This window comes from Mus caroli, chromosome 1 (genome assembly GCF_900094665.2).
Source record: "Mus caroli chromosome 1, CAROLI_EIJ_v1.1, whole genome shotgun sequence".
Lineage (NCBI taxonomy): Eukaryota > Metazoa > Chordata > Mammalia > Rodentia > Muridae > Mus > Mus caroli.
In genome coordinates this window covers 117,889,458-117,917,084 of record NC_034570.1, presented here as the reverse complement: position 1 = coordinate 117,917,084, position 27,627 = coordinate 117,889,458, and the positions used below count along the sequence as shown (strand labels likewise).

General features: G+C 41.2%; 1 protein-coding gene across 1 annotated transcript in view; it reads left to right on the top strand.

Moving 5' to 3' along the window:
• Nckap5 (NCK associated protein 5) overlaps nucleotides 1–27,627 on the top strand; it is an 805,148-nt gene that overhangs the window by 569,439 nt on the left and 208,082 nt on the right. The window contains 1 exon segment of the mRNA XM_029471137.1: nucleotides 26,953–27,021. Within this exon segment, the coding sequence (XP_029326997.1) occupies nucleotides 26,953–27,021 (69 nt within the window).

The following is a 27,627-nucleotide window of genomic DNA, read 5'->3' as shown; positions in this document are numbered from 1 at the left end:
AAGAAAGAAAGAAAGAAAGAAAGAAAGAAAGAAAGAAAGAAAGAAAGAAAGAAAGAAAGAAAGAAAGAAAGAAAGAAAGAAAATAGGGATGTAGTGGGTAACTAGACTCTATGCAAGCATCAGGACCCGAGTTCAATGCCTAGACTCCACATTTAGAATCTTGGGACAGTGGCATCTGTTTGTAATCCAGTATTGGGGAGGCAGGGAGAGAGAGATGGATCCCTGAGACTTGCTGGACAGTCAGATTAGCTGAATTAGTGGAAAATGCTTGCAATGAGAGTGTCTCAGAAATGAGGTAGATGGTACCTGAAGAAGACTTCCAAGGTTGACCTCTGGTCTCCACTTGCCTGCACACACATATGCAAATGATAAAGAGAGGGAAAAGGAACTAAAAGAATGTAAGAAGAGATAAGGCATCTGGAAGACAGCTTGTGTAGGTCCTAGTATATTCCAGAGGTCACTGTCTCCTTTTGTCTTCCTACTAGACCTAGATTGGCATGCCAAGAAGGCTTCAGGATTCTACATCACCTGACTCCCGCATTTGTCTTTTTAAATACATTGTGACAAAACAATTCCCACGTTTGCAAACCTGTTTCAAAAGCAGATCCAGCCAGGTGTGGTGCCACACACCTTTAATCCCAGCACTCAGGAGGCAGAAACAGGTGGATCTCAATTGTTTGAGACCTAGTCTACATAAAGAATTCCAGTCCAGCTAGTACTGTATAAAGAGAGCCTGTCTCAGAGAGAGAGAGAGAGAGAGAGAGAGAGAGAGAGAGAGAGAAATGAATGCATGGATGGATGCATGGATGGAAAATTTGTTTCTGCTTTCACTTTGGACTATAGGTGTTTGGGGTAAAACATTAATTTCTTACCTATTAAATGTGAAAAGGCCGGGCGTGGTGCTGCACGCCTTTAATCCCAGCACTTGGGAGGCAGAGGCAGGCAGATTTCTGAGTTCGAGACCAGCCTGGTCTACAAACTGAGTTCCAGGACAGCCAGGGCCTCACAGAGAAACCCTGTCTTGAGAAAAAAACAAACAAACAAAAAAAAAACAAAAAACCTGTGATTCAACATATTCCCAACTTTCTAAATGAACTTGGATATCCTTATCTTCTTTGTCATGAGATATTTGAAACCAGGAAATTTGAAGGCATCTTTGAGATTCTTTTTTGGTATTTGGCTGTGGCAGATAGACCTTTCACTTCAGAAGACCTTTAGGCACCACACTGAGAGTTAACCATATTCAAAATGCAGGGAGGTTTTTTTTGCTTTGCTTTGCTTTTTTACCTGACTGCTTCCCTGCTCTGCCTCTCTGGCTCGCATTGTTATTTACACTGGGCTGACCTTTTGAGTCCAGCTCTACTTCTGTGTCTCCCTTTCCCCCTCCTGCTGTAGAATCTATGGAAACACAAAACTCTAGAGAAGAATCAAAACTGGATCAGTGTGGTTCTTTCCCAATAATAACACCGCCACTGTCATTACCAGTGTTATAAAGTCATCACCACACTTATTATTAGCATACCATTTTAATTGGAGGAGAAATGACCCAATAAATGAGTTCTATTAATATTTAACTGCCGGTCGTGAAAAAAGCCAATATTATAGAATAAAATGTATACTGAGTATGTCATGACAGACTTTAAACTATTTTTTTTTTATTCTTTTCTGGCAAGAGAGACAACAGTGAAATCTTACAGAAACAGGTCACTCTAGAATTCCTAAGGGGGAGATCTTTTATGAGAGTTCTTAAATATCTGATAACTTCTGTGGAAGGGGATAAAATGAAATGGCTTTGAACACTGCCTTCCAGAATCAACCAGTACTTCCTTGTGACTGAGACACCACAAGGAAAATGGTAACACTTTCCTCTAAGCTCACTGAAATGGTGTCATACAGTATATTAAAGGATTCTGATTTATAGTGATGAGTTATTAAGGAGAAATTGAAGGTTTCCCAACCCAGAGGTTTTTACATGCAAAAATTAAGGAGCCCATTATAGTCCATTAGTTTAAAAGGTAAACTTATTAATCCCTTCATGATAAAATGGCTATTTCTGATTTTATGGTAGAATTTAAATGCCGTGGATGGCATTTTAAGAGTTGGTATAATGAAGTTCTTGGCTCTCTTTGCAGCCAGTGGTATTCAGTGTTTATGTGATAGCATCAGGATGGGGGAATGCAGTCTCCTACAGAGGATGAGGTACCCCAGAGAAGCACATCTGCAAAACAGTAGAAATGGGGTGCAAAGCTAAGGGACAAAGTAGTTAGAGGGATGTCTGGAGCTTTAACCCAGGAGTACAGACTGAGGCAAGGAACCCCCAGGGCATCATGGGTCTCAGATGAAATAGTCACAGGAGAGGAGCCTCTGGGGGTCCAGCACATGTGCAGTACAGCATGAGCACGGGTCTGCCCTCCCTTCTCCAAATCTTTCGTTATCACTCACATTATATTCTGGTGGATTTGTAGCAGCATAACTGCTGCACAAAAAGGTAGGCAAGAAACATCTCAGGGCCGTGGCTTTCCTTCGTACCTGGTTAAATTCTTGCTGCATCCTTTCTTCACCTCTAGGGATACTGAAGGAAGGGAATGCTTCTTTTGCTGGGTTGCCATAGCACAGCAGTATTGCCCTTTCGATGAAACCACAGAAATATGTATCCTTGGACCAGTTTTACATGGTTATTTATTTATCTATTTATTTGTATTGGGTATTTGGCGGGGGAGGTGCTGTGCCTGTGGATGACAAAATGTATGTGTGGAGGTCTTTGAGGAGTTGGTTCTATCCTTATATCCATGGGTTCTGGGAACATAACTCAACTTGTCACGCTTGAGTGGCAAGAGCCATTACCCATGATTCTATTGAATCTACTGATCCATGATTCTATTGAAATATTTTTGATGGATGGTGAAATATATAGGTTTTCTGTTGCACATACATGTGTGTGCAGGTAACTGTTTGTGTATAACTTCTGCTCTTCTTCCACGTGTGCTGTCAACAGTGTTCTGTTTGTTTATCTTTATTTGTTTTGTGTGAGGTAGTGCCTCTCAGTGGCCTAGAAATTTCCAGTTAGGCCAGGCAGGCTGGCTGGCAGAGAAGCCCCCCAAATTTACCTGTCTCTACCTCCAACTCTGGGATTCTAAGTGATCACCACTATGCCTGGCATTTTTGAAATGGGTTCTTGGGTACAAACTCAAATAGTTGGGAGTGCCAGGACATAGGTGCTCTTGCCCTGGGCTGCAATCCACAGATTTAGCTTCCTTGAATAACTTCACTCATCATGGAGTCTTGGTGTCTCTTACTCTACTTGGGACCAAGGTCACACTGCATTTTTACTTTAAAATAAATGTATCTTTTTAGGGGTATGCATAGCTCCATCAATTTGGTTTCCAGAAGCCTGCAAAGGAGGCAGCACGTCTGGTAAAATGAAAGTTGTTTCTCAACTTGAAGGTGATTCTTACTCTGTTAACTTCAGTTTGGGACCCAAGAATAAAGAGAGGAGACAGAGAAGGCCATGGCCATCCCTGTTTGTTAGTGAGGTCAACATGCAGCTTAGTTTTCCTGGGAAAGGCATTTTTGTATCATTGGAACCACAGAGACCAAGAAGGGGCAGGAAAATCACCTTTACTTTTCAGTGAGCTGTGATGTAAACCACCTTGACTCTGTATGAGAGAGCCTTGCATAGAACAGTTTTATGATTCATTTTAGTTTTGCGAGAAGTAAAAAGTTAGATCTATGAAATTATCTGTGATGCAATACACACACACACACACACACACACACACATATATATACATATCACGTGTGTGTGTGTGTGTGTGTGTGCATGTTGAGCATATCCCTTCTTTCTTCCATGCCTCCCTTGGTCCCTCTTGCAATTTCATTTCTACTCTCATGTCATATATATTAATATATTTATATATTTATCTATATGGCCGAAGGACTCAGGAACTACAGTTGAGAGGGAGCATCTGTATTTGACTTTCTCGGAGTAGCTCATTCAAGTAATATGATCATCTCCAGTTGCATCCAGCTTTCACCCAACACCGTGACTTTCATTTTTATGGCTGAAGAAAATTCTGTTATTAATGCGTACCACCTTTTCCTGGGCCCATTCTCTTTGTTTGGAAACCTAGCTTGCTTTCATAACTTGGCTGTTAGGAACACGAACATGCAGTGTCTGGGTTATATGTTCATGGTAGCATTGTTCTGTGGGAAAGATCGTAAGACCAGGATGATGAGAAAACTGAGCTGTTACATGGCTGGGAAACTATCTGAGAAAGGGATCCCTTGCCAGCCCCATCCCTTCTCTGCCTGACTTATAGTTCACATCTTATTATTTTTTCAAGAATGTTTTTATCATTAAAGGCTATATAAATAAGTCATATTAACATAAAGTTATTGCTGTTTTGAAGAATGTGAGTAGGTTTTGTATTATTTTTAAGAGGCATTTCTTTGCCTTTCTTCCCCTTCTAGAATATAAGAATTGAGCTTTTAAAATATTATTAACAATTTCTTTTGACAAGTAGCTTAAGCGTCCTGGGTCTTAAGAAGCATAATGGACAGCTAGTATTCACACAGATGGGCTCTTTGAAAAGAACTGGGCATACTGCTGCTATTCAGCATTGGATTTTTTTCCTGTATGGGTATTTATGGGAGCCAAAAAATGTAATTAAGGCTCTTATAGTTATTTTTCAAGGTGTATTAAATGGGTGTGTGCTTTAACTATATGTTTACTTTAAGGATCGTCAAGGGAGCCCTTGGGAAATATTCTCAAGCTGAGCCCATTGCATTAGACAAAGATGCCTGATTCATTTTCATAAATATATCTGAATTCCATTATTTTTCAAATTTACTCTTAGATTGAGGAAGAGGATAAGTATGTTAATGGAGGTCCGAGAGAATAGAAAATTACAGCAAGGATTTTTTTTTCTCTCTGCAACCAGTTCAGCTTCATTCTTTCTGGTGCTTTCCAGCCACAAATATATTAAAAATCGAAGGCTTGTTTATTCAAACATTCTCTCAATAAATGTTTGTTGTTTAAGGCCTCATCTGGGCCCTTTCATTGGGAATCAAAGCCGTAAGACCTAGCTGAAAACAACCATGAGCTTGTACCCTCTCAAAATACCATTCACTCCTATAGACAGAAATCCTGATTTCCAAGAAGTCATGGGCATTTAAATGGCAGCTCAGACTTAGAGAAAGCTAACGACATAGTGGCCATGTAATACTCCTTTCCACTATGAATCCATTGTGTACTTCTCTCTCTCCATCTCTCCATCTCTCCTTCCCTCTCTTCCCCTCCCTCCTCTCTCTCTCTCTCTCTCTCTCTCTCTCTCTCTCTCTCTCTCTCTCTCTCGTGCCATCCACTATGGATCTTTTGAGACAATGTCTCTTACTGGCCTGGAGCTCACCAAGTATACTAGACTGGATGGCCAGTGATCCCTTTAATGGTGTAGCCTGTGCTTGCCTCAAACTCACAGTCTTTCTGATTCAGCCTATTGCGATTGCCTGCTAGTAGACACAATCACTACCACCAAATTAGTCATTGGTTTTAATGACTAGTTGGGTCCTTCCGAGAGCCCAGAACCAAGTGCACAATCACTAACTCTTTCCTTGCTCATTCTAACTGAACAAGGGAGAGTTTGCCAGTTACTTGGATTTCAGCAAGCATACTGGTAGCTGGAAGGCCTAACCCCTTCCTCTTCCCTTCAAATCAGATGAGGGTCGCCACCATTCACAATTTGATATGGTTTAGTGTGACTGCTCTGCCCTCCTATTTGGGTCTCTGCAATTGCATGGACACATGTTCAGACACTAGTGTTTATAGTACATGTTCAAATTTGACTTTTGTTTCTATGAAACATTAGAAAACACTGAGTTTTTCCACAACTGAACATTATGCTGCCAATGGTAAAATGACTTTAGTTTGTTATGTAGTTTGGTTATGTCCTAGTAATGGTGTCAGAAGCATAGATAGGCCACTTGTCCCTCACTGATCTATATACCATAAAGTAACTAGGTACCTTACAGCAGCCAATCCTCATGGAGGTTTTATAGATAGAACCTGGCTTGCCAATGGGATAAAGAAGTACTAATAGATTAATAATACAACAGTGGATCTAAGTACATTAATCTACACAGTGGCTAAGAGAACAGACGTTGCAATGAGTTGGAACCTAGGTCATTACTTGATTTATTAGGTATGTAATATAGTCTTCACCTGGCAATTAGAAATAATATGTGGGTTGATGACTGTTAAGGAAATGAGAGTCAGTTTTCTTTAGGACTGCCATACCTGATAGGCTGACCATGCTGCAGTGCATGGCTCCATACTCATATGTATAGAGTCAATCATAATTGGACTCAGTGGGTTACTAAATAATAAAAAACAAAGCGGACACAAATTTGAGAGGGAACATGTGGGAGGAGTTGGAAGAAGATGTGGGTGAATATGATTAAAATATATTGTAGGCATGTAGGAAATTCTCAAAGAATGAATTAAAGATGTGTATTTATAATTTTTATACTGTTTAAGGTTTTATGAGTGCTATTTTGTTCATATTTTCCTACCTTAGCTTCTTCCAGATGCTCCCATACTCCTTACCCACCCAATTTCATATTCTTTTTCTCTCATAAATAAACAAAAGCAAAAATAAAAAATAAAAAAACAGCAACAACAAAACATGGAATCTGTTTTGTGTTGGCCAAATCCTCCTGCGCATGAATGTACCCTGGACTGTGGATTCTATACCCACTGTCACTTCATGAAGAAAACTGATTTTCCTCTCTAGCAGCTGTCAGTTGGAAATAACTTTGACACACTACTGAATAAGGTTTTGTTAAGACTGGGTAAGAGGAGAGAGAACAAGGAGATGGCTCAGTTTAGACAGTGCATGTCATGCAGACATGATGACATGAGTACCAGAATCCATATAAAAAGGCAAGCCTGCTGGCACAGATTTAAGACTGTAACTGTTGCAGGGCTGAGGAGATATGTTAGTGCATGAACAGGAACTAAGGTCAATCTCTGGACTCCACATAGTAAAAATTAAGGAAGTAAAGGCAGGCTAGATAGTCTAGTATACTTGATGCTTCTGGTCAGTGAACTTGCCTCAACAAATAAAGTGGACAGAGGCTGAGGAGTGACACCCAAGCTTGTCCTCTGTCTTCCAGATGCACACACATATGAGAGAGACAGGGAGAGAGAAGGAGGGAGACAGAGACACAGAGATGAAATGACAGAGTCAGAGCAAGATAGGACTATACAGACATAATAGAGACAGACAGACAGACAGACAGACTGACTGACTGACTGACTGACTATGACAGTCGTAAATGAGACATAGTATAGCCACAGGGGCAAACCACTTGAGGCTGGAAATGTTCTGGAAGAGCCATCTCACTATTTGGAGAGAATAAGATACTGTCCGTACCTGACAGCATCATGTGATATAAATCCCGAATGGATCAGTGAGGTAAGCACGCAGAACAACAATCACAACATTATTAAATTTGACGAAACCAAGGAGACTATTTAATTGCTCTCCGGTGGAAAAGACTTTTCTGGTTGTAAAATCAATGAAGGAAATAGCAAAGGAAGAGGGATGATAAACATTTTAAATGATTTTAAATGTTTAAAATGATAACCATTTTAAAGTTGTGAACATAACAATATCACAAATTAAAATGAAAACAATACCTGTCATAGCTAAAACAAATCTTGGTGTCCTTGATATATTAATTTGACATCATTGAACAGAAACCTCGTGACAGGCAGCTTGGCTTAGAATATGAAGACACAATTCACATAATAGAAAATGCTATAAGTTAATAAATATAGGAGTGAAAATTTAGCCTCCTATGCCAGTGCTGAGGTGACAAAAGAGGTCAATCTCTGGACTCCACATAGTAAAAATTAAGTGTTTTGTGACTAGCATCGGCAAAAAACTGAGCTGTTTCTTCTACAAAAGGGAGTGGCTGCCTTAGATGCCACTGGGAACTGAGGAGCAGTTCGACTGTTTTTTATAGACTGTTTCAACTTGGGTGGAAAGGGGTTATTTTATTCACACTGGCATAAAATGGTTCATCAAAAGCAGTTAGGACAGGAACCTGGAGGCAGGAGCTGATGCAGAGATCATGAAGTACAGCTTATTGGCTTTCTCCCTATGCCTTGCTCTGCCTACTTTCTTATAGAACTTCAGACCAGACCATTAGCCCAGCAATGGCACAAGAGGCTGGGCCCTCTGTACTGGCTATTTTTGTGTCAACTTGACACAGCTGGAGTTATCACCGAGAAAGGAGCTTCAGTTGAGGAAATGCCTCCATGAGATCCAACTGTAAGGCATTTTCTCAATTAGTGATCAAGGGGGAAAGGCCCCTTGTGGGTGGGACCATCCCTGGGCTGGTAGTCTTGGGTTCTATAAGAGAGTAGGCTGAGCAAGCCAGGGGAGGCAAGCCAGTAAAGAACATCCCTCCATAGCCTCTGCATCAGCTCCTGCTCCCTGACCTGTTTGAGTTCCAGTCCTGACTTCCTTTGGTGATGAACAGCAGCATGGAAGTGTAAGCTGAATAAACCCTTTCCTCCCCAACTTGCTTCTTGGTCATGATGTTTGTGCAGGAATAGAAACCCTGACTAAGACACCCTCCCACAGCAGTCTCTAATTAGGAAAATGTCATACAGACTTAACTACAGTCCAGTCTTATGGAGACATTTTCTCAGGTTTGGTTCCCTCCTCTCAGATGACTCTAGTCTATGCCAATTTGTCAACATAAGTGAAGTTTTCAAGAATGCTCGCTCAGGGTTTCAGCTGTTAGAACCACTTCTCAGGACAGAGCTCCATCCTCAAAAACCAACCCCATGACTACAAATAGAATAAAGCACGGTACAGTAGCATGTGTCTGTAATCCCAGCACTAGATGGAGAGGCAGGCACAGAACAGTACCCATGGCACACTGGCAGGCAGCTTAACTATATCTGTGAGCTTCTGGCTCAGTAAGAGAGCCTGTCTGAAAAGCACATGTAGAGAGCGATCTAGGAAGATAGTAACATCAACCTCTCTTGACATAGGGGTATGCATGCATGAGTGTGCATGCGCGCACACACACATAAGTCTTTTTATTTAAATACAGACTTTACAATATTATTTTTAAAATATTTATTGTATATGTTTATGTGGATGTGGTGCCCCAGAGGCCAGAAGAGGATGCCCTGGTGCTGAAGTTGCATCTTCTAAGCAGTTGCAAGCCACCAGATATGGCCACTGAGAACTGACTGGGGTCTCTGTAGGAGCAATTACTCTTAACTGCTAAGCCTTCTCTCTAATCCCTACATCATTGTTTTTTAAGTGAAAAATAAGTTAATGATGTGCAGAAATAGCCCATGACATAATCTTGTACAGTAGTCCCATCAAATCATTTCAATAATGAAGGGAATTGTGTATTGTATAATTAAAATGAAAGAATGCTATCATAAGTTAACTGTAATGGTCAGTATATATTACTCTTATAGGTGACATTGTCACTGATGGCCATCTTCTGGAGTATGATTTTGAGCAATTTCATCTTTCTTATTTATGTTGTGTATTATTTTAGGTTTCTTAGAACATACCAATTTAAATCACAAAAGTAGATAGCCCTACCCTTTTTTCCCAAGGCATCTCTGCCTGTCACATTATTTCCAAACCCTCCAAAGGCAAGACATATTTGCGTGTATGTCTGTAGACACTGTTCACCTTGTTTCTCTTGTCTAAGATATGAGAGTGTCTAATGTATTTACCATCACAAAGACATTGTGGGGAGAAATTGAGATAAATGAAAACATGGCTTGAAAGAAAAAAGCAATAAAAATGTAATGAGTTGAAGCTTGTCAACTTGTATTTTTCAAGACAACAAATCTCATAATTTTCAGTGATTGTCAGAACTGGGTCTTTGTCTTCGACCAAATGGCATGTTTTTTTAAAGGAACTACTTTTAAAAATGGCTGAGAGAGAGAGAGAGAGAGAGAGAGAGAGAGAGAGAGAGAAGTTAATTAGTCCAAAGTTAATTAGCTATTGAGTATTTGAAATGTGGTTTGTGGATGAGGACCTGAGTTTTGGGTCTAATAACTTCAATATTTAAGTTATGGCTGTACATGCTCAGTGGCTAGAGCTCTTCCACACAGCATCACCTGCAACTGTATATGTCTTTAGTGGTCTCCATCCATTATCCTACTTAACAATCCCAGCAATCTAGGATCTTGCTTTTCTTTTGAACTCCATTTTAGAGATTAGCTAGATGAGCTAGAGAAGGTGTGTGAGTTACCCAGGTAAGAGTGCTTACACACCTTGGAACCAGAATCTGTAAATACACAGGTGGATGTCACAGCCAGCTTCCTTATCTATCACTACTCCTACCTTTTCATAACACCATGTAGACACCCAGCAACAGTGATGAAAAGTGATCAAGACCAACACAGCAGCTTGCCTCCATTCCATGAAGCCCTCTGCTTTGAATGCAGAAATCCGCTGCAGGACTCATTCACCAACCCCTGGAAGGCAACTCTCAGTAACACATCACAAGAGAGCAGAGGAGGTGGCTCAGCAGTTAATAGAGCTTGCAAGACAAGCTTAAGGACTAGGGTTCAGATCCCTAGAATTCACAGTAAATGCTGGGCAGAAATGACAATTCATCTGTAACTTAGTTGCTTAGAAGGCAAAGAGAGAGGGTCCCTAGATCAGTCTGGTAAACCAGACTGGCCATATCAATGAGTTCTGAGTTTGACTGACAGACCCTGCCTCAATAAATAAGATAGAAGAGAAAGAGGAAAATTTTGACATCACTTCAGGCCTTTGCACATTTGTGCATGTGCTTGTGCGCATACACACACACACACACACACACGTACACAAGAAAATAAAAATTTTCAGAAGACCTGAGGCAGAGACCTGGGCCACGTCCTTGTTAAAGGCAAAGACTCACACCAAAGTCAACTCTTTCCAACTGACCATTCTTTCAGAGCCCTAGGCTGCAGGCAAGCAAGAAGGCAATTTTGCTGAGTATTTTTGAAATACATGGGCAGTTTTGAATGTACTCTACGGAATGTGACAAATGAGAGTTCTTGTAAGTCAGTACACCTTCCTATGAAGGACTAATGGTTTTATGTGAATAGCAAGGCAACACCAGACAAGCCAGTATTCCTGTTTCCTGTCAGTATTCTTAAAGTTCACTGCCATAACTCTGTCCCCCTGCCCTTTACTTGTGGTACCTACCAGGGATCTGCCTCGTTCACTGAGCTCTAACGGGGCACTCCTCAGAGCCGCCCTTCCCGCCATCTCTACTCACTTGGATATTTCCTCAAAGTTATACTGTGATTGCTCTTTGTGTTAACATGGCTGTCTCAAATTTAAGAATATTTCATCCCGAGTACATACATTCATGTCAAAATAAATATTTCTCCTTTTTAATAACCATAGTTAATAATCAGTAATATTATCATGTTATTTGCGATAATAATTGTGATGTAGATAGGTAGATAGATAGATAGATAGATAGATAGATAGATAGATAGATAGATAGATAATTTATAATGAAAAAATCCAGCATGTATAGAAATCCAGAAATCTAAAGATACTCCAAAGCAACAGCCTTAAACTAGTTGTAAATGAGAACCTCTCACATTTAGAGTCCAGTTGCAGGTTAGCAAGAAGTCTGTCTAAGCCTCTTGAAACTGGAGGTAATGGAATGTTACCTCCAGCCAGGTCCTCAGCCCCAGACACACATTTGCACTGAGTGACTCTTCTTCACACTAAGATGTTCTGAACACAGCACTGGCTTGATTATTTCCAGTGTGTGTGTGTGTGTGTGTGTGTGTGTGTGTGTGTGTAATCATGTGTAAGTAGGTGAGATTATGCACCTCAACCTTAAGTATGACTCCTCAGTAAAGCCCCACTTTGATTTTTGAGACAGACTATCTCAGTGTTCTGGAGCTTACCAAGTAGACAAGGCTGGTGGGCCAGTGAGCCCTAGTTCTGTGTACCTCTGTCTCCTCAGTGCTACCTGGCTCTTCCATCGGTGCCGAAGATCTGAACCCATACCCTTGTGTGGGGGTGGCAAGCACTGTATTGTCTGAGCCACCTTCCCAGTCCACCCAGTCCGCAAAGCTTCATTGTGTATGTATGTGTTCATTGTAGTATGTGTGTGTGTGTGTGCATGTACATGCCAATGTGATCGGCTGTACTTATACCTGAATCTGCAGAGGCCAAAGGTTTCCAGGGTCTTCCTCTAACGTTCCCTACCTTCTGTGTTGAGGGACGTTCTACTTAGCCCGGAGCTAGCCATCTGGCTAAGCAGGCTGGGCTGAAGACTCTTGGATGTTCTGATCTCTGTTCTTCACCCAGTTCTGGCTTTACAGGTACATGTCGCCAGACCTGGCTTCTACAAGTGTGCTAGGAATCTGAATTCAGATCTTCATACTTGTGCAGCGAGCACCTTACCCACTGAGCCATCCCCCATGTTCTGAAGCCTCATACCTTAAAAGGCAGTAATTCTAGGAGAGTTTTAAAATATATGAAGAGCTGTTACTGTATTTTTAAATGAGAGATTAGATATTTTCCCATACCAAATATGTTTTACAGGGCATAATCCTATCTCATGCAACGTTTTTATCTAATGCATTTCCACTCAGACAAAGCATTTAAACAGACTCACAATTGTAAGTACTAAGTTGCTAATTAGGATCTAAAGTGAGACTCTGTAATAGAGTTCAACCTTAATGTGAACAATGTTTCCTGGGGTTACAGAGACAGTTCACATGGGTGAGGTGTTAGCTGCCATCACACCAAAGCGGTTGTCTGATTCATTATGAAGGTGTGAACTTGGTTGTATCTTTGAGACACGTTCCCTCTAGTGCAGTTGACTAGATAATTGCTCCGCCCTGGTGCCTAATCCGAGCTCAGGAGGTGTGAGACCTCAGTCTGCCACTTAATGCATCAAAGGAATGTGCTCTGAGAAGATTGGCACTTCTAGTAATTGGACACACATTCTACCATGTTGTGAGATAAAATTAAGGCCCACTTCATGGGGCTGGAGAAATGGCTCAGTGGTTAGGAGCATTTCTTGCTCTTGCAGAGGACACAGATTCATTCCTATGTGTCCATATGGCAGCAGATGCCTGCCTGTAACTCCCGCTCAAGGGGACATCTTCTGACCTCCCTGGCCTCCTACACACATATGCACATAAAATCAACCAGGCATACATCCATACATCCATACATCCAAGAAGGAAGGAAGGACAGGAGAATAGAAATAAATATTGTTAAAAAAACTCCTTCATCAAAACCTATCAGAATTAGTGACCCCCCCCCACCCAAGATTAGTGTAGTGTCTAACCTTTACTGTGTATGTATATATGTGTGTATTCCTGGGTGTGTATACATGAGCATACATGAACATATGGGTACAAGTACTCATGTGTAAATGTACCGATAGAAGTCTGAGGATAACCAAGGGTGTCAATCCTTAGTTGCCATCCATGTTTCTGAGAAAAGGTCTCACAGTGACCTGAAACTCAGCAAATAGGCCAGTTTGACTACCCCAGCAAGCCCCAGGGACCCACCTGTTTCTGCTCTCAGGGTGCTAGTGTTAGTATCATCAGATTATACTGCATGCCCTGCTTTTCATACAGGGGCTTTAGGATCAAGCTCAGGACCTCATACTCTGCCCAGACTCAGGGCTGCTTTACTTTGCAACATGCTCTTGCCACCTGGAAAGTCCAAGCTCAAAAACCAAGCAATCCAATATCTACAACAAAAGCAAGAACACTTCAAAATGTGTTTACAGTTGTGTGTGGCAGCATTCATTGTTATCCAGGGGTCCCAGGCTACATGTAGGCAAAAGTGGAGAAATCCCTAAAATAGAGATCTGGTTTTCTCTTTTATCAGATGACAGTCAGATCTCCTGCTGTGTTATCTTCATGACTAACAGCCAAAACGAAAATACCAAGGCTTGGGGGATGGCATACAATGTTTGCTTTACAAACATGAAGACTTTTGAGAAAAAGTCCAGCATGTGTCGATTATCCTAGGATTGTGGAGTCAGAGATAGAAGGTTTCTCAAATTTTACTGGCTGGTCAGCCTAGGCAAATAGGTGAGCTCTAGGTTCAATGAGAGTCTGTGTCTCAGAAAATAAGGTTGAGAGGACTGAAAAAGACACTTGAAGTTGCCTTTTGGCCAACAAACACACACACACACACACACACACACACACACACACACACGGGGTGGGGAGGCATAGATCCCCTATGTGACTACATCTTCCTTCATCTACAAAAGTATTTGGTTGGGCTTAATTCCTCAATCCTCAGTAAATAAAAGTTTAGAAAATACATTGAAGTTTAAGGTGTCATGCAATTTCTGATGGCATTGATATCTATGCATCTAGAGAAATGGGTACATGTCTATGTGTATATGCACACAACCCTCTAAACATTCTCATTCTCTCTAGACTCTGTTGTCAATGTGAGGAAGGGCAGATACTACTGGCACATTGTGGCATTGCTAACTTTTCCTGAGGAGACATAAGCCAATCTCTCTTCCCCTCAGGGCACCAACAACAGACCAAAGTAAATATCAATCTAATTCTAATTTGTAGAACCAATGAGGATTTTTTTTTAATACAATATGACCAATGTTTACTTATAAAAGCCTAGGTAGCCCCAAACAAGTGTATCCCTTCAAAGTCCTACCTTATCATGGGTGATGACTTTGTAAAAGCTGCATGCATCATAGAATCCAGCTTTCAACCAATTTCCTAATTCCTATCACTTGAGGCTGAAGGGGCTTAGGAACGAGTAATGGCTAGTTTCAGGTGAAGGTTCTGTAACCATCCTTTTCTCTGTCTACTAAGGAGAGACAATAATTCCATAATTCCATTATCATTACCACAAACCTTCTACCTCAGTGGTGTTCTGCTTAGATTAGTTAGTTACCATGGCTACTGGGCCAAGGGACTCCCTAAACTGGAGGATGGATGATCATGTTATGCCATACAACAACAAGTGGATAGGGACCAGGGCTACAAGCTGGCAATCAACCGCTCACAGCATAGCCTTCCACAATAATGACGCAACCTGAAATGTCAGAAGTGCAGAAGTCAAGAAGTCCTGGTGTAGATGTGTGTATACCTCTGTTAAGTGCAGATACCGAACACAAACTCTCTCATTATACAGAAGGGTTTCTCATGTTTAATTTGTTCTCAGCAGATCAACAAGACATTGTTTTCCCAGCCATCTGTTGAGACTGAAATAAGCTTTACTGTTCTCTGTCTGACATTTCATCCACATTTGTCTTAATGAGACCACTCTGGTTTGGGGACTCTCCTCTCTGCTCAACAGACTGCCTTCGAGTCTAGTTGAGACAATTGAGCTCAGCTCATGGGTTCAAGTGGAAGTTGGCTTAACCCTTTCGCTGACTCAAAGGAGGGAACAAATATGCACTGTGTCTGCTCAACACTTTGTAAGCGTATAACGAGTGAATGGACTGAAGTATGATTCTCTTTGTCAGTTCAGGATCTGTAAGCATTTACCATTGGACGATAACTATACAAACTCGGGTGGAGGCTAGAAGACAATCTCCGTTGTCAATATTCAGAAGCTACCCATCTTTTGTTTTTATTATTTTTATCGTTGAAAACTGTCATAATGCATATTTTGATCAACTACACTTCAATCTGTCCCCTCCTACTCACTCTATATCCTCCCCACTTTCCATTTCAACTTCATATACTCTTTTTTAAACCTTACTGGAACTACTTAGTGTTGCCAGTATATATATAGGGCTATCTTACCAAGAACATGTAGCCACTTAGGGTCCATTCCTGTGGAAAACTGACTTACTTCCCAGAGATCAACAATTGCTGACAGCTCCTTAGAGAGGAGTGGAACATTGTGACTCCCTGTCTGATTACTGCTGTGATTTGGGCTGTCCTAATCCTGTGTGGGTCTTGTGCATGCAGACTCAGCTACTGAGAGTTTACTTGTACAATTCCCTATCATGTCCTGAAAATACTGGTTTGCATCAGTCCTGCATGGCCCGGCCCTTACAGTCTTTCTGTCTCTTCTTCTATGATGATTCCTCAGCCTTGGAGACAGAGGGAGTGATAAAGATGTTCCACTTTGACCTGAGCAATGCACAGCCTTTTATTATCTGCACATTGGCCAGCTGTGAGTCTCTGTATTATTATTCAGCTGCTCCAAAAATAAACTTCTTCCATGAGGGTTGAGAGCTACACTAAACTACAAATGTAAAGATAAGATCCTCGAGGAGCATTAATGTATTTAGCAGAATAGTAGTTAGTAGTTACGTTCTGCCCTCAGGCTTATAGCATACCTAGCTATGAGTTCTTAACCCAGTTAACAGTACCAGAAATGAGCTCTGTCGTGTGAAAGCAGACCTCATAAAACAATTGGTTATTCTTATAACACTTGTGCCACTATTGTATCCATGAGCTTATATTGCTGGGCCATTTTATCATAGCCTGCCATGTTCACATTAGTTTAGACTGCTGACTTTGTCTCTCCCCTGGTAATGCGAAAGTGCTGTCTGGCACTGAGAGAGTTAACTAATACTGATAAAGCTTCCAGATCAATACCACTATAGTTTCTCCCATGCCTTACGATTCAAGTATGTGGTATCTTCAGCAAAAGAGTCTCACCATCAAATTCTGGAGGGTAACCAAGAACAGTGGGTAGAATCTATAAATGTGATGGGAACTTTGTGGTATTCCACTGACCAAAACCTCCAAAAGAGGTAACCCACCCCTGGCACCAGGGTTTGTATTTGCTTGCCCATGGTGTCCATTAAGAGGATTGTCCCTCATTATGAGGTAAATCCATTTAATCGCCTTTTATATGTGTAGATATATGTACTTTAGCAAGCTTCTACAGGAATTTTCCATATGGCCTTTTCAAAGGCCTTTAGTGTTGGCTATTCCTCCCTTTAAACTTTGTCTACCTTCATCTTGGTTATTAAAATATGGATTCTCACTAGACCTGGATTCAGCCAACTTTGCCTAATCTGACTGTCCAGGAATCTTCAGACATCCATTTGTCTCCACATATACCACTACAACCGGTTCTTTATGTGGGTTTTAGGGATCAATCTGGGTCAGTGTACTTATTAACAAGTACTTTAACAACTATACTATCTACACAGTCAACCAGATACTTGGTATTTATGGTTGGAAAAGACTTGGGATATGCAGTGGTTTCAACTGACTAGGAAATGATTTAGGTAAGGAACTTGGCTACCATGCTCATGGTCCTGGATTTCATCCACAGCACCAAAACTTTTGGGATGAGGGAGGATGACATTTTGGAGCACCTCTGTCTGGTTTATCCAAAATTGGAAATCACCAGTTATGTACTGGGTAAGATCAGTTGGTCTTGTGGAGTCTTCTGTTCTTCCTTATATGTCTGATACTAATATTGAGCCAATAGCAGACAAGTATCTCATATCTACCAGAACTGACTTCACTGTAACATTTTCCCTTTTATATGGACTAGGAGACTCTGTGGGGCACAGTCACCTTTACCATCTGTTAGCTGGGCAAGATTTCTTACCTTTCTAACACCTTCCAGCTTACAGCCATTAGGGTAGCTACTAATCTGGCTAAAAATGTTTTCCAAGTCTACAGGGAGCATGAGATGCAGCCGTGGAAGTGGTCAAAGTACAGATTTAGGATCTGTAGTCAGACTTCTAGGTTCTCCCAGGCATTAATCCCCCTAATGAGTATATCCCCATGATGTTAAGTAGGCCATCAGCACTTCAGACTTGTTCCTTTCTCTGACCTCATGCTCATAACTATACAACTCCAGGGTTATTTCTGGCTGACAGCATCTGGGGAAGAATGAGTGTACATAGACATTTTGGAGAGTGAATTAGGAAGGACTATCAGCATATAGCATAGGTTCAAAGTTACATTTTTCTAGAGGTAGCTGGAAATTACATGCAGAATTCATATATGTCTTTGAGTTTTCTAAAATGTAAATAAAAGAAAGAGAAAGAAATGGAGAAAGAAAAAAATGAACACTTATAAGAAAAAAACTAAAGCCAAAACACACTTAAGTGACTTGGGCATGGCACAAAATCATCAATTGCTGGGCTGTAACCATGTGTTCCTGGACACTTTCTCCCACACATCAAACATGGAAAATGGGTTTAAACTACTAATATGCCACTGAAAAGCTTGTTCTCTTAGCAAACTGTTCTTAACTGAAACATCATTTATATATACTCCTCAGTAAACATTACTAAATAAGTACATGGTATGCATCTTGATTCAGTATAATCTTGGTAAATTGTGTGTAATTCAAAATGATGAATCATTAATACGATTGATGGCTGCCAGCTATCAAACAACACCTACTTGTTTGCTGTTGCACCTACACAGAGCTATACAAATACATTGCAGTGTTTGTTCTTCTTGGCTCTAACTCTCAGTGGGGAATCCTGTCACACATACCCTCAACCCTCAACCCTATCATCTCAGGGTACAAAGTGTTCCAAAACACCTGCCAGATTCTACCCACTCACCACACAAAGCCTCCAGAGAAGTGTTCAAAGCTGGAATGAAGGAGAGGGATAAGCATGCTATATGGAGATATTAAGTCTCCCCATTCCCAGAAGGTTCACAAAACCATCCCCGCTGCCTGCAAGTTCTGAGTAGAGAAGCAGGCATCACCCACTCTATTTAGCTCTTAGACATCTCAACCTAAAGTGTGGGTTCTGACAAAAATAGGCTTCACTATACTGTCATCATAGTCAAACATTTGAAAGTAAAGGATGATGAGATGTTCCCTGTCTGACTTGGAGTCATTCTAATTTCATTAGAACTATGTGGTGTAAAGAAAGCCAATGAACCTTTCTGAACCTCTGATTGCTCATATGTTAAATGGGCACTTGTAGACGGTTGAGAGTATCATGAAAGAGAAAGTGTATTGGACACTGCTGAGCACAGAGAATGGCAGACATTACTCAGATGTCATTAGTGTTTGTTAAATGTTGTTATCACCATCACCATTATTTCTCATAGGTCCATGGGACCTCTAGTTCACCTGTTCCCATGGCCCTGGCTGCAGTTAGACCTACATTCCCAGTTGTGGGCCTGACATCTGACAGAGGTTACTGTTAATATTTCTTGTACATAAAACTAAACTAATGACTGCTTCTTCCAAGATTTATCTTGAGGTGTGTGACAATTCCTCTGCTGTGGCCTTATCATAGTTAGGTGTTTTTTGTTTGTTTGTTTTTTTGTTTGTTTGTTTGTTTGTTTTGATCCCAGTGAAAAAATTGGGGGGTGGCAAAAGACAGGCCAACCCAGAGGATTTTTAAGGGGAGTGGTGGCTTCATTTCAGCTAAACACATTTCAGCTAAACACATGGAGATCCACCCCCACCCCCACCCCATGGCAGTCCCCCTGTTGAGCAATGTCCTTGCAAGAAGTTGGAAAGTACTGCTCTTCTCTGCAAACCGTGGCTACTGCCTCTTGCTCCTATTAGAGACAGAAAAGATGGGGAGCTGGGCCTGGTGCCCTACACTGTATAACCTCTTGCAAGATCATTTGTCTTGAGGGGAGAAACCAAGGACTGGGCCATATAATCAAAGGAAATCACAAATACTGTGCAGCTTAATCCTTCCTGTTCTGAATGTAAATTCTTAAGCCATTATGTTTAAGGAACTCAATAGAATAGGTAGCATTCAAATGAGGAACCCTTGGAAAACTGTAAACAAATTTCATGAAAACATGTAGACACTGAGAAGACCAAGTATTGATGTCCGTGCAAGCCTCTGCAGGCATTGTGTGAGCACTGGCAACCCACATATGTTTAGATTTCCTCTTCTGTATAAGACTGGGAAGAAGGGCCACAGTAAAAAACAGAACAATACATTTTTTTTTCCTTAAAAAATTCTATAGCTCTTTACTCTTCCTATGCTCTCCATTTCTACTAGGGATTTTGTCTCTTTCAATGAGCCTCAGAATGTCAACTTCATGCCATTCTGGCTTCTCAGCTGCTCCTCCAAATACCGTTTAAGTGCTGATGGATCTGTTGTGATGTCTCTCATGCCTGTTTTACTCTCCTCAGCTCTGCTATTTGATTTCAGGGCTATTGTAGCTTTGATAGGAATACTATAATCATATTTTTCATTTCCCTCATTGTCCCTTCTAGTCCGTGTGTGTGTGTGTGTGTGTGTGTGTGTGTGTTTCTAGAGTAAATTCCTAAACAATGTCTGACTTCATCTATCTTCATCTCTAAAAGTCCCTCTTTTGTGCCTACACACTCTATTATAGTTTAATTGGTCTGTTCAAGTATACTAGTGCCCTTCCAGAACATTCCCGGGCCTCTATAGAGCTCTGTGATTTTTTTTTCTTTTAATGAGAAATGGAGTAGGCAAAAAGCATGTATTCCTTTCTGCTTCTTAGATTTAAATTTCTTTCTTTCTTTCTTTCTTTCTTTCTTTCTTTCTTTCTTTCTTTCTTTCTCTCTTTCTCTTTCTTTCTTTCTTTCTTTCTTTCTTTCTTTCTTTCTTTCTTTCTTTCTTTCTTTCTTTCTTCCTATGAGATGTATGTGTATAAGAATGGGTAAGAATGGGTGCAAACCTGCCACATCATGCATGAATGTAGCATTGAGAAGATAACACTTTTAAGCTGCTTCTCTCCCTTTATCATGTGGGTTCCAGGAATCAAACTTATTTCAGTAGGCTTGATGACGAGTGCCTCTACTCACTAAACCATAATTCTAGTCTGTTTCATTTCTGCTATAAAAACCATGGCCAAAAGCAGTTTGGTAGAGGAAAGGGCTTAGTTCAGGTTATAGGTAACCAACTATTATTGAAAGAAAAGAAGATAGGGCAATAATAACTCAAGTCAGGAGTTTGAAGCAGTCACCAAAAAGAATGCATCACACTGATTTGCTCGCACTAGCTCCTGCTCATCCTACTTTCTTATAGAGCCTAGGATTACCTGCCTAGGATATGCTGGCAGGTGATCCCAGTACTGCCCACAGTATGATGGGACCTCCTTCATTAATTAGCAAACCAAAAAGATAGCCCTACATATTGCATCCAGGAAATTCTTAAGCTGAGATACGCTCTTCCCAGTGAGTTTAGTTAGTGTTGAGCTAATAATGATAACTAACCATCTGGTCAACCCCATCCAAGGACTTCTTAGTGAGTGTGTGTCATTATAGAAGGATACATAAAATGTAAATTTATAGTTAAAATGGCAGAAGGATAAAAAGATATGTGCCACTACATCAGCAAATGTAACATAGTAACCCCAAATCTCCATGGATTCATTTCTTATTCCAACTTCTTTTTGAGCCATTAGATGTAATTATTAACACATCTGTGAGAACTCACCCAGGAATAAAATATACCAACAGCTTGTGTTGCATTGTATGCTTATTTGTTTGTTTGTTTTTAAAGAAATTTACAGTCTCTGAATTGTTTGCATCTAATTGAAAAAGAAGAGCCTGCGGGTAGCCCAGGGACAGCACCTGCTCGATAGGTGACTCTCTCAATAGGTGACTATTTCATTTCTACAGTTTAGGGAGAACTGTGACCTCTGTAATGTTCTTTTCTTCCACCTTATAAGATGTGGGAATGTGATCACAAGAAAGTCCTAAGGCTTATAAGAAAGAGGGCTTGATAGGATTTGAAGGTGAAATGAAATACTTTGTCTCTCCCAGATGATCCCCTTAGTTTAGCAAAACAGCTCAGTTCCTAGCATCTGAAATGCTATGATTAAAGACTGACTTCCTGTCTCTTCATATGCAAATCTGCTTAGGGCATCGGTTCATTTGCATCTGAATAAAAATGCACTCCTGAATACTTAGAAATTAAGCACTGAGGGGTCCAACCTTTTCACATCTACAAGTTTGCAATGAGGAACTAAACTCTTAGAAAACAAAACAAAAACAAAAAACAAACAAAAATAACCAGAATGAGGCTGGAGAGTTCTCAGTAGTTAAGAGCACTTGCTGCTATAACAGAAGACCTGAGTTTGGGTCCCAGCACCCACATCTGTTAGCTCACAGTTGCCTGTAGCTCTGACTCCAGGGGATGTCTAGGGGTCTGGCCTCCTAGGATGTCTGGCCTCCATTGTATACCTGAATTTATGTGTGGATACACACATTCACACACATTAAAAATTAAAATAAAAAAGCCCAAATTTTACAAATGAACCCTCAAACTTACAGAAATAAGTATATTTGGAGTCATAAATACACTATCATGAGTCAGGGATGAAATCTAGCAAAAGTTTTGATCACTATAAAAGATAAAGATGAACACAAAGATCCACCAGCAACATGTACTTGAAGGTCCTAATTGAGTCCTCTGGGTATCTTGACTTAATAGCATATTTAAAGTAGAACATGATATGTTCTAATTTCTATAATTCTCAGTAATGATGCCTACATTTTCCCTTATTTTCTCTTTATCTTTTCCCACCTCATCTATATAAATATCCACTGTTTCTTTAAATCACACTTAATTAGAGGATTTTCTGGTTTTTTTTACACGTTGTCTCCTGTTGGAAGTGGGTTAATCCCGAATCTCTAATAAATATGAACGGATTAAAGAGAATCATGAGTTCAAGATCATTTTAACATCCTGGGTATAATTGTTAAAATCTTCACTGTCTCTTGGGCTATGTGGGATTACATCAATTAAATCATGTCTTTGTAACTGAGCACTGTGGCCGTAAATGTGACTGTGTTTGCTCGCACCCTCTCTGTATTTAATTTGCTGGGCTGTAATGGATTGTCAGCACAGTAAATGTGAGGCAGGTAACGTAAACTGTAATGATGGTAATTATCTGGATGGATCGATCATTGTGTTATTGCAACCTGATGTGGGTAGAGGTGAGATGCAGGCAGCCCATATAAATTCTCATTTTCCATTTTATTTCCTGTACGCTTTTCCCCAAGATATCTAAAGTGAAACAGTGTAAACAGGCCACCACAGTTGTCCCCACGCTCTTTTCCAGACTCCTTAGTTATGTCAGCAGATCCCATCCCAAACACCCTTTCTCCCAAGAACATCGTCATCTTACAGAATTGGAGTTCCAGCTCTTGCCCTTGTAATTCCTGATACCTTAAGCTTTGAAGCTGAAGTCATTTTAGTTGAGTGATTTGTATCCTTTGTGTGTGTGTGTGTGTGTGTGTCCATGCATTGTGTGTCAAAAGGTCTGTCCATGTGTCAGCTTCCGGTATCATGCCTCATGTAAGACTACTTTGGAATTGGCTAAGTAGGCTAGGCTGGCTAGTGAACTCTCACTAAGGATGCCCTGTCTCTGCCTCCCTAGGTCGGGATTACAGATGCATGCCACCATGCTCAGCTTTCATACATTAGTTTTCAGGATTGAACTTGGGTCCTGGAGCTTCTGTAGCAAGCACTTTATAGACTAGGTTATCTCTCTCAGATGTGCTTCTTAAAGAACTATAAAGCCACAAAGTGAGATAAAGTCTGCATACCCTAGCATTACCTAAGTATCTTCAACAGAACAGAACTAGACTATCCTCCTATGTGGGCTGGGGGCAAGAACTGAGTGATTGCATTCGCTGCTCCTGAAGCAAGTTCAACAAAACAAAAGTCAAGCAAGCCCACAAGGAAAGAGCAGCAAGCTGGGCAAAGCTTCCATTTTCATATGGGCAGTTAGTGGTTGTCTGGCTAGGAAGAGTGGTGTTTCTTTAGTTGGGGATGGCTACTGGTAGGTCACCCATGCCCAACGAGATGAACACACTATCCAGTGCACTATTTGCAATACTAGTTAGATGTGGAAGGTAAGCAAAACGACTTGAAGTTGAGGAGAAGATACATTGGGGGGATAAGAGAAGGACTGAAGAGAGAGAACCAGAGTGGATATAATCAAAATAATAATAGAAATTTCCCTAGCTGCTTGGTAAAAATGGTTTTCTGGGTTCAATACTAATGGTTCAATTCTTGCCAAAGAGAGGGCATGGGGAGAAGGAGGAGGAGGAAGACAGAATTATGTATTTGAAATCTTCAAGAACAAATTGATTACTACTACTAATAGTATTTAATACTAATAATAAGGAGAAATGGAGTCATATGATTCTCACCCCTTTCTCATTGTGGAAACCAACACAACTCAATTTCAAGTTGCTGTAAGTGAAAAGTGACCTTTAGTATTCCACAGGAGCACTGTCACAGCCTCTGCCAGGGATGATGGCAGAGGAAGGCCTGGGAGAAAAGCCATATCCAGAAAGAGAAACCCCAGAGTCACAACATTAGCACTGGGCACACTGTGAACAGAGTTGCCATGCTGACTGAGAGGTAGGGCGCAAACAGCTGATCCATGCTGCTTTCTCAGAAAGATGACATGTTCAAGGAAGGTGAGGCAAAGAGGGGTACAGTTTGGAGATGTTTTAAAGTGGAAAGAGAGAAGGGGGATTCAAATGCTCTGGAGATAATGGGGAATATAGGACCAACCTCCACCAACCATCGTCCAATAAAAAGGACCGAAACAAGGGCGGAGTGAGGTGCAAGAGTCCTTGGAGGGAAGTGAAATAGCCCAGTCAGTAAAATACCGAGCATTCATCATGGGGCTTGATTCAGAGTCCCAACTCCCACAAAGAAACCTCTGACATGGCTACAAGTTACCTGCAGGTTACCCAGCCCTGGGGAGGAAGAGCAGAAGGATCCTGTGGCTTGGTGACAAGTCAGCCTGGATGAGTTAATGAGCTGCAGATTTATTGATAGACCCTATCTCAAAATAGGAAAGTGGAGAATGACTGAGAAGATAGCCTGACATCAACCTCCAGCCTCCAGATGCACAGGCACACATGTGAAGGCACATGGGTATTTGATCAAAGGTGAACATGTGAAGGTGCACAGGCACTCAATCAAAGGGGCACATGCGTAGGTGCAACAAGGGCAAGCACTCAGCCAAGCAGGCAGGCAATCCAAGGATCCTGTGTGCAGGTAAAGTGAGGCATTGCATCTGATACACTGGTGAGACTGGTATGGACAATCATGCCTAAATGTGTAAAGATGTGAGGGGGCAAACGATACTGCTTTAAAGAGGCTTTGGAAGAAAGAAAAACTGGAGAGAGCAATCTGCTAAGAAGCCTACAAATACTTTGGACAGAAAGGGAGTGTTGAAGCAGGGAGTCTCACTGCAGGGCTCTCAGTATAGCTTTGACTTCTGTAATCATGCTAATATTTAACATATTCAGGACAATAAAATGAAGTCAGGGAGACGGGAAATTAAATTTGAACACTGTCAGAAACAAATGAGTTGCCTAACAGCCCCTGAATGGGAGCGCAGAGAACTGACCTGGTCACCTATGAACAGAGATTTTTGATTAATGCCTTCACTCTGAAAAAGAACATATTGTCACCTCTCCCTTGAATGAATGTTCCTGGTGTAACAGTTTTCTGTGCACTGTGGGGGTGGAACAAGCCAGTAAATACCTGCTGTGGGAGCCCGGTTCTCCATGGAGGAATTGGGTGCTAGATGCAAATATTGAGGAGGAGGGAAGGGACTAAGAAGAGAGGTGAGGAGGAAAATGGAGGAGATGAAGAGGAAAGGAATTTAGGGAGAGGAGTTTCATCAAAGAGAAAAGAAAGGAAGAAGGGAGGGGGAGGGGAGGAAGTCACAAGCATACAAACAGGAGGAATTCAGATCAGAGGGTACAGGGTATTAACAAGAATTATGAACTAGAAAAAACTCATTCTAAAGGGTATCATCAGTCCAAGGCTGAAACGGAAATAAGGAGTCAATAATAAATAATCAGCCTATGGTTGTGCACAAGAGCATCCTAACCCACACAAGGGACAAATGCAGCCTTGTCTTAAACCTACACTCTTGATGCAGGGAAGAAGTGAGAAGGAAAGAGAGTGATAGAGCAATGTGGCTAAACTTTGACTATTGTGATGTGAGGGAAGGTATGTGAGAAATCCACATGGCTCTTGAAAGTGTGTGTGTGTGTGTGTGTGTGTGTGTGAGAGAGAGAGAGAGAGAGAGAGAGAGAGAGAGAGAGAGAGAGAGAGAGAGAGAGAAACACGTATTACCAAACAGAACCTTCCTGAACCAAAGACTAACCTATATACAATCTCAAAGCCTACTACACTCAGCAAACTGATTAAGAGTGCTCCTTCCACAGCTGAGGAGATAGCTCAGTCAGTATAGTGGGGTTTTGTGCAAACATAAGGACCTGAGTTCAATCCCCGTAATCCACCCACATAAAAAACCCTGCATGGTGCTGTCTTGCTACCTTAACATCCCCAGCACAATAAGCTTTACCTGAACTATGAACAAGAACACACACACACACCTTTTCTCCCTGAAGTTTGTTGACTTGTTTTATTACAACAGTGAAAGAGACTGGTAGCATATCAATACTGCCATGCCCACTGCTTTGAGGAGCATGAGTGCTCTAATTAGAGGAAGCAGGATAGAGAGAGCCGTAGGCTCATTCAAGGTGTGTGTTCAAGTCATTGGCTGGCTCCAAGAATAACACATGGACTTTGTCTTTCAAGTTGAAAGCTTTGCCTGAGATTCATTTTTTTGTGGGTTCCATAAGTATTAGGCTTCCAGACTATGCCAAGTTTTAATGTAGTAGATTTAGGCATTTCTTACATTTTCATAGCCTAAGATAAATACTAGCATTCTTCTGGGGAACAGTCATGCATAGAGCATGATTTGATTTTCTACTTGTGTAGAATATCAAGTTCCTATTTCTTAGAATCATAATGTATGCTTGTGAGCGAGCCTGGAAGACAGGAGTCATCCCTCCGATTCTTCTAATAGTACTTAGAGTAAACCTGTCAAAGGTACTTCTAAGAGATTACCCGGGGTCCTGGGGAGGTATATTTAGCAACCATATTGAATGAGTTGTCACATAACACAACGTTTCATTGATTTATGGGTGTTATTCCTGTCTCTTACTGCAGGCGGAGAATTCAGCACTGGCACTGGAAAACGAGAATCAGAGAGAACAGTATGAGAGATGTCTTGATGAGGTAAGGCTGAGGAAGAGAGCAGAGAGAAGCTGGGCTTGGTTAGGATCTCGATCAGGTCCAAGGGCATGTGCATCCCATGCTCCACAGAATGGTAATGTTTTCTCCCAACAAAAGGAAGTTGTAAACAGATGTCCACTCTGAAATACTCTGAAATATTAGTTTCTCAGCCCCCCGTCCCCCATAAATGCACCCTCTACATGCCTCTTTTATCTCACCTTCTCCCTTCCTTCCTATCTCTTTCCTCTCTGCTCTCTTTCCCCTTTCTCCTTTCTCTCCTGTCTCTTTCCTCTTTTTTCTGTTTCTGTATCTCTTCTCCCCCTCCTCCGCTTCATCCCTCTCTCTGACTTTCATCTCTCTCTCCTATATGAATATCCCTCTATGTATATCTCCTCTTCTTTCTCTCTCCCCCTTCCTTCTCTCTGCTGTCTTTCCTTCTCTGTCCTTTCCTTCTTCCCGCCCTTTCTCTCTTCTCTCTCTTCTCTCTTCTCTTCTCTTCTCTCTTCTCTCCTCTCTTCTTCTCTTCTTCTCTTCTCTTCTCCTCTTCCTCCTCTTCCTCCCCGTCCTCCTTCTTCCTCTTCCTCTTCCTCTCTCTCTCTCTCTCTCTCT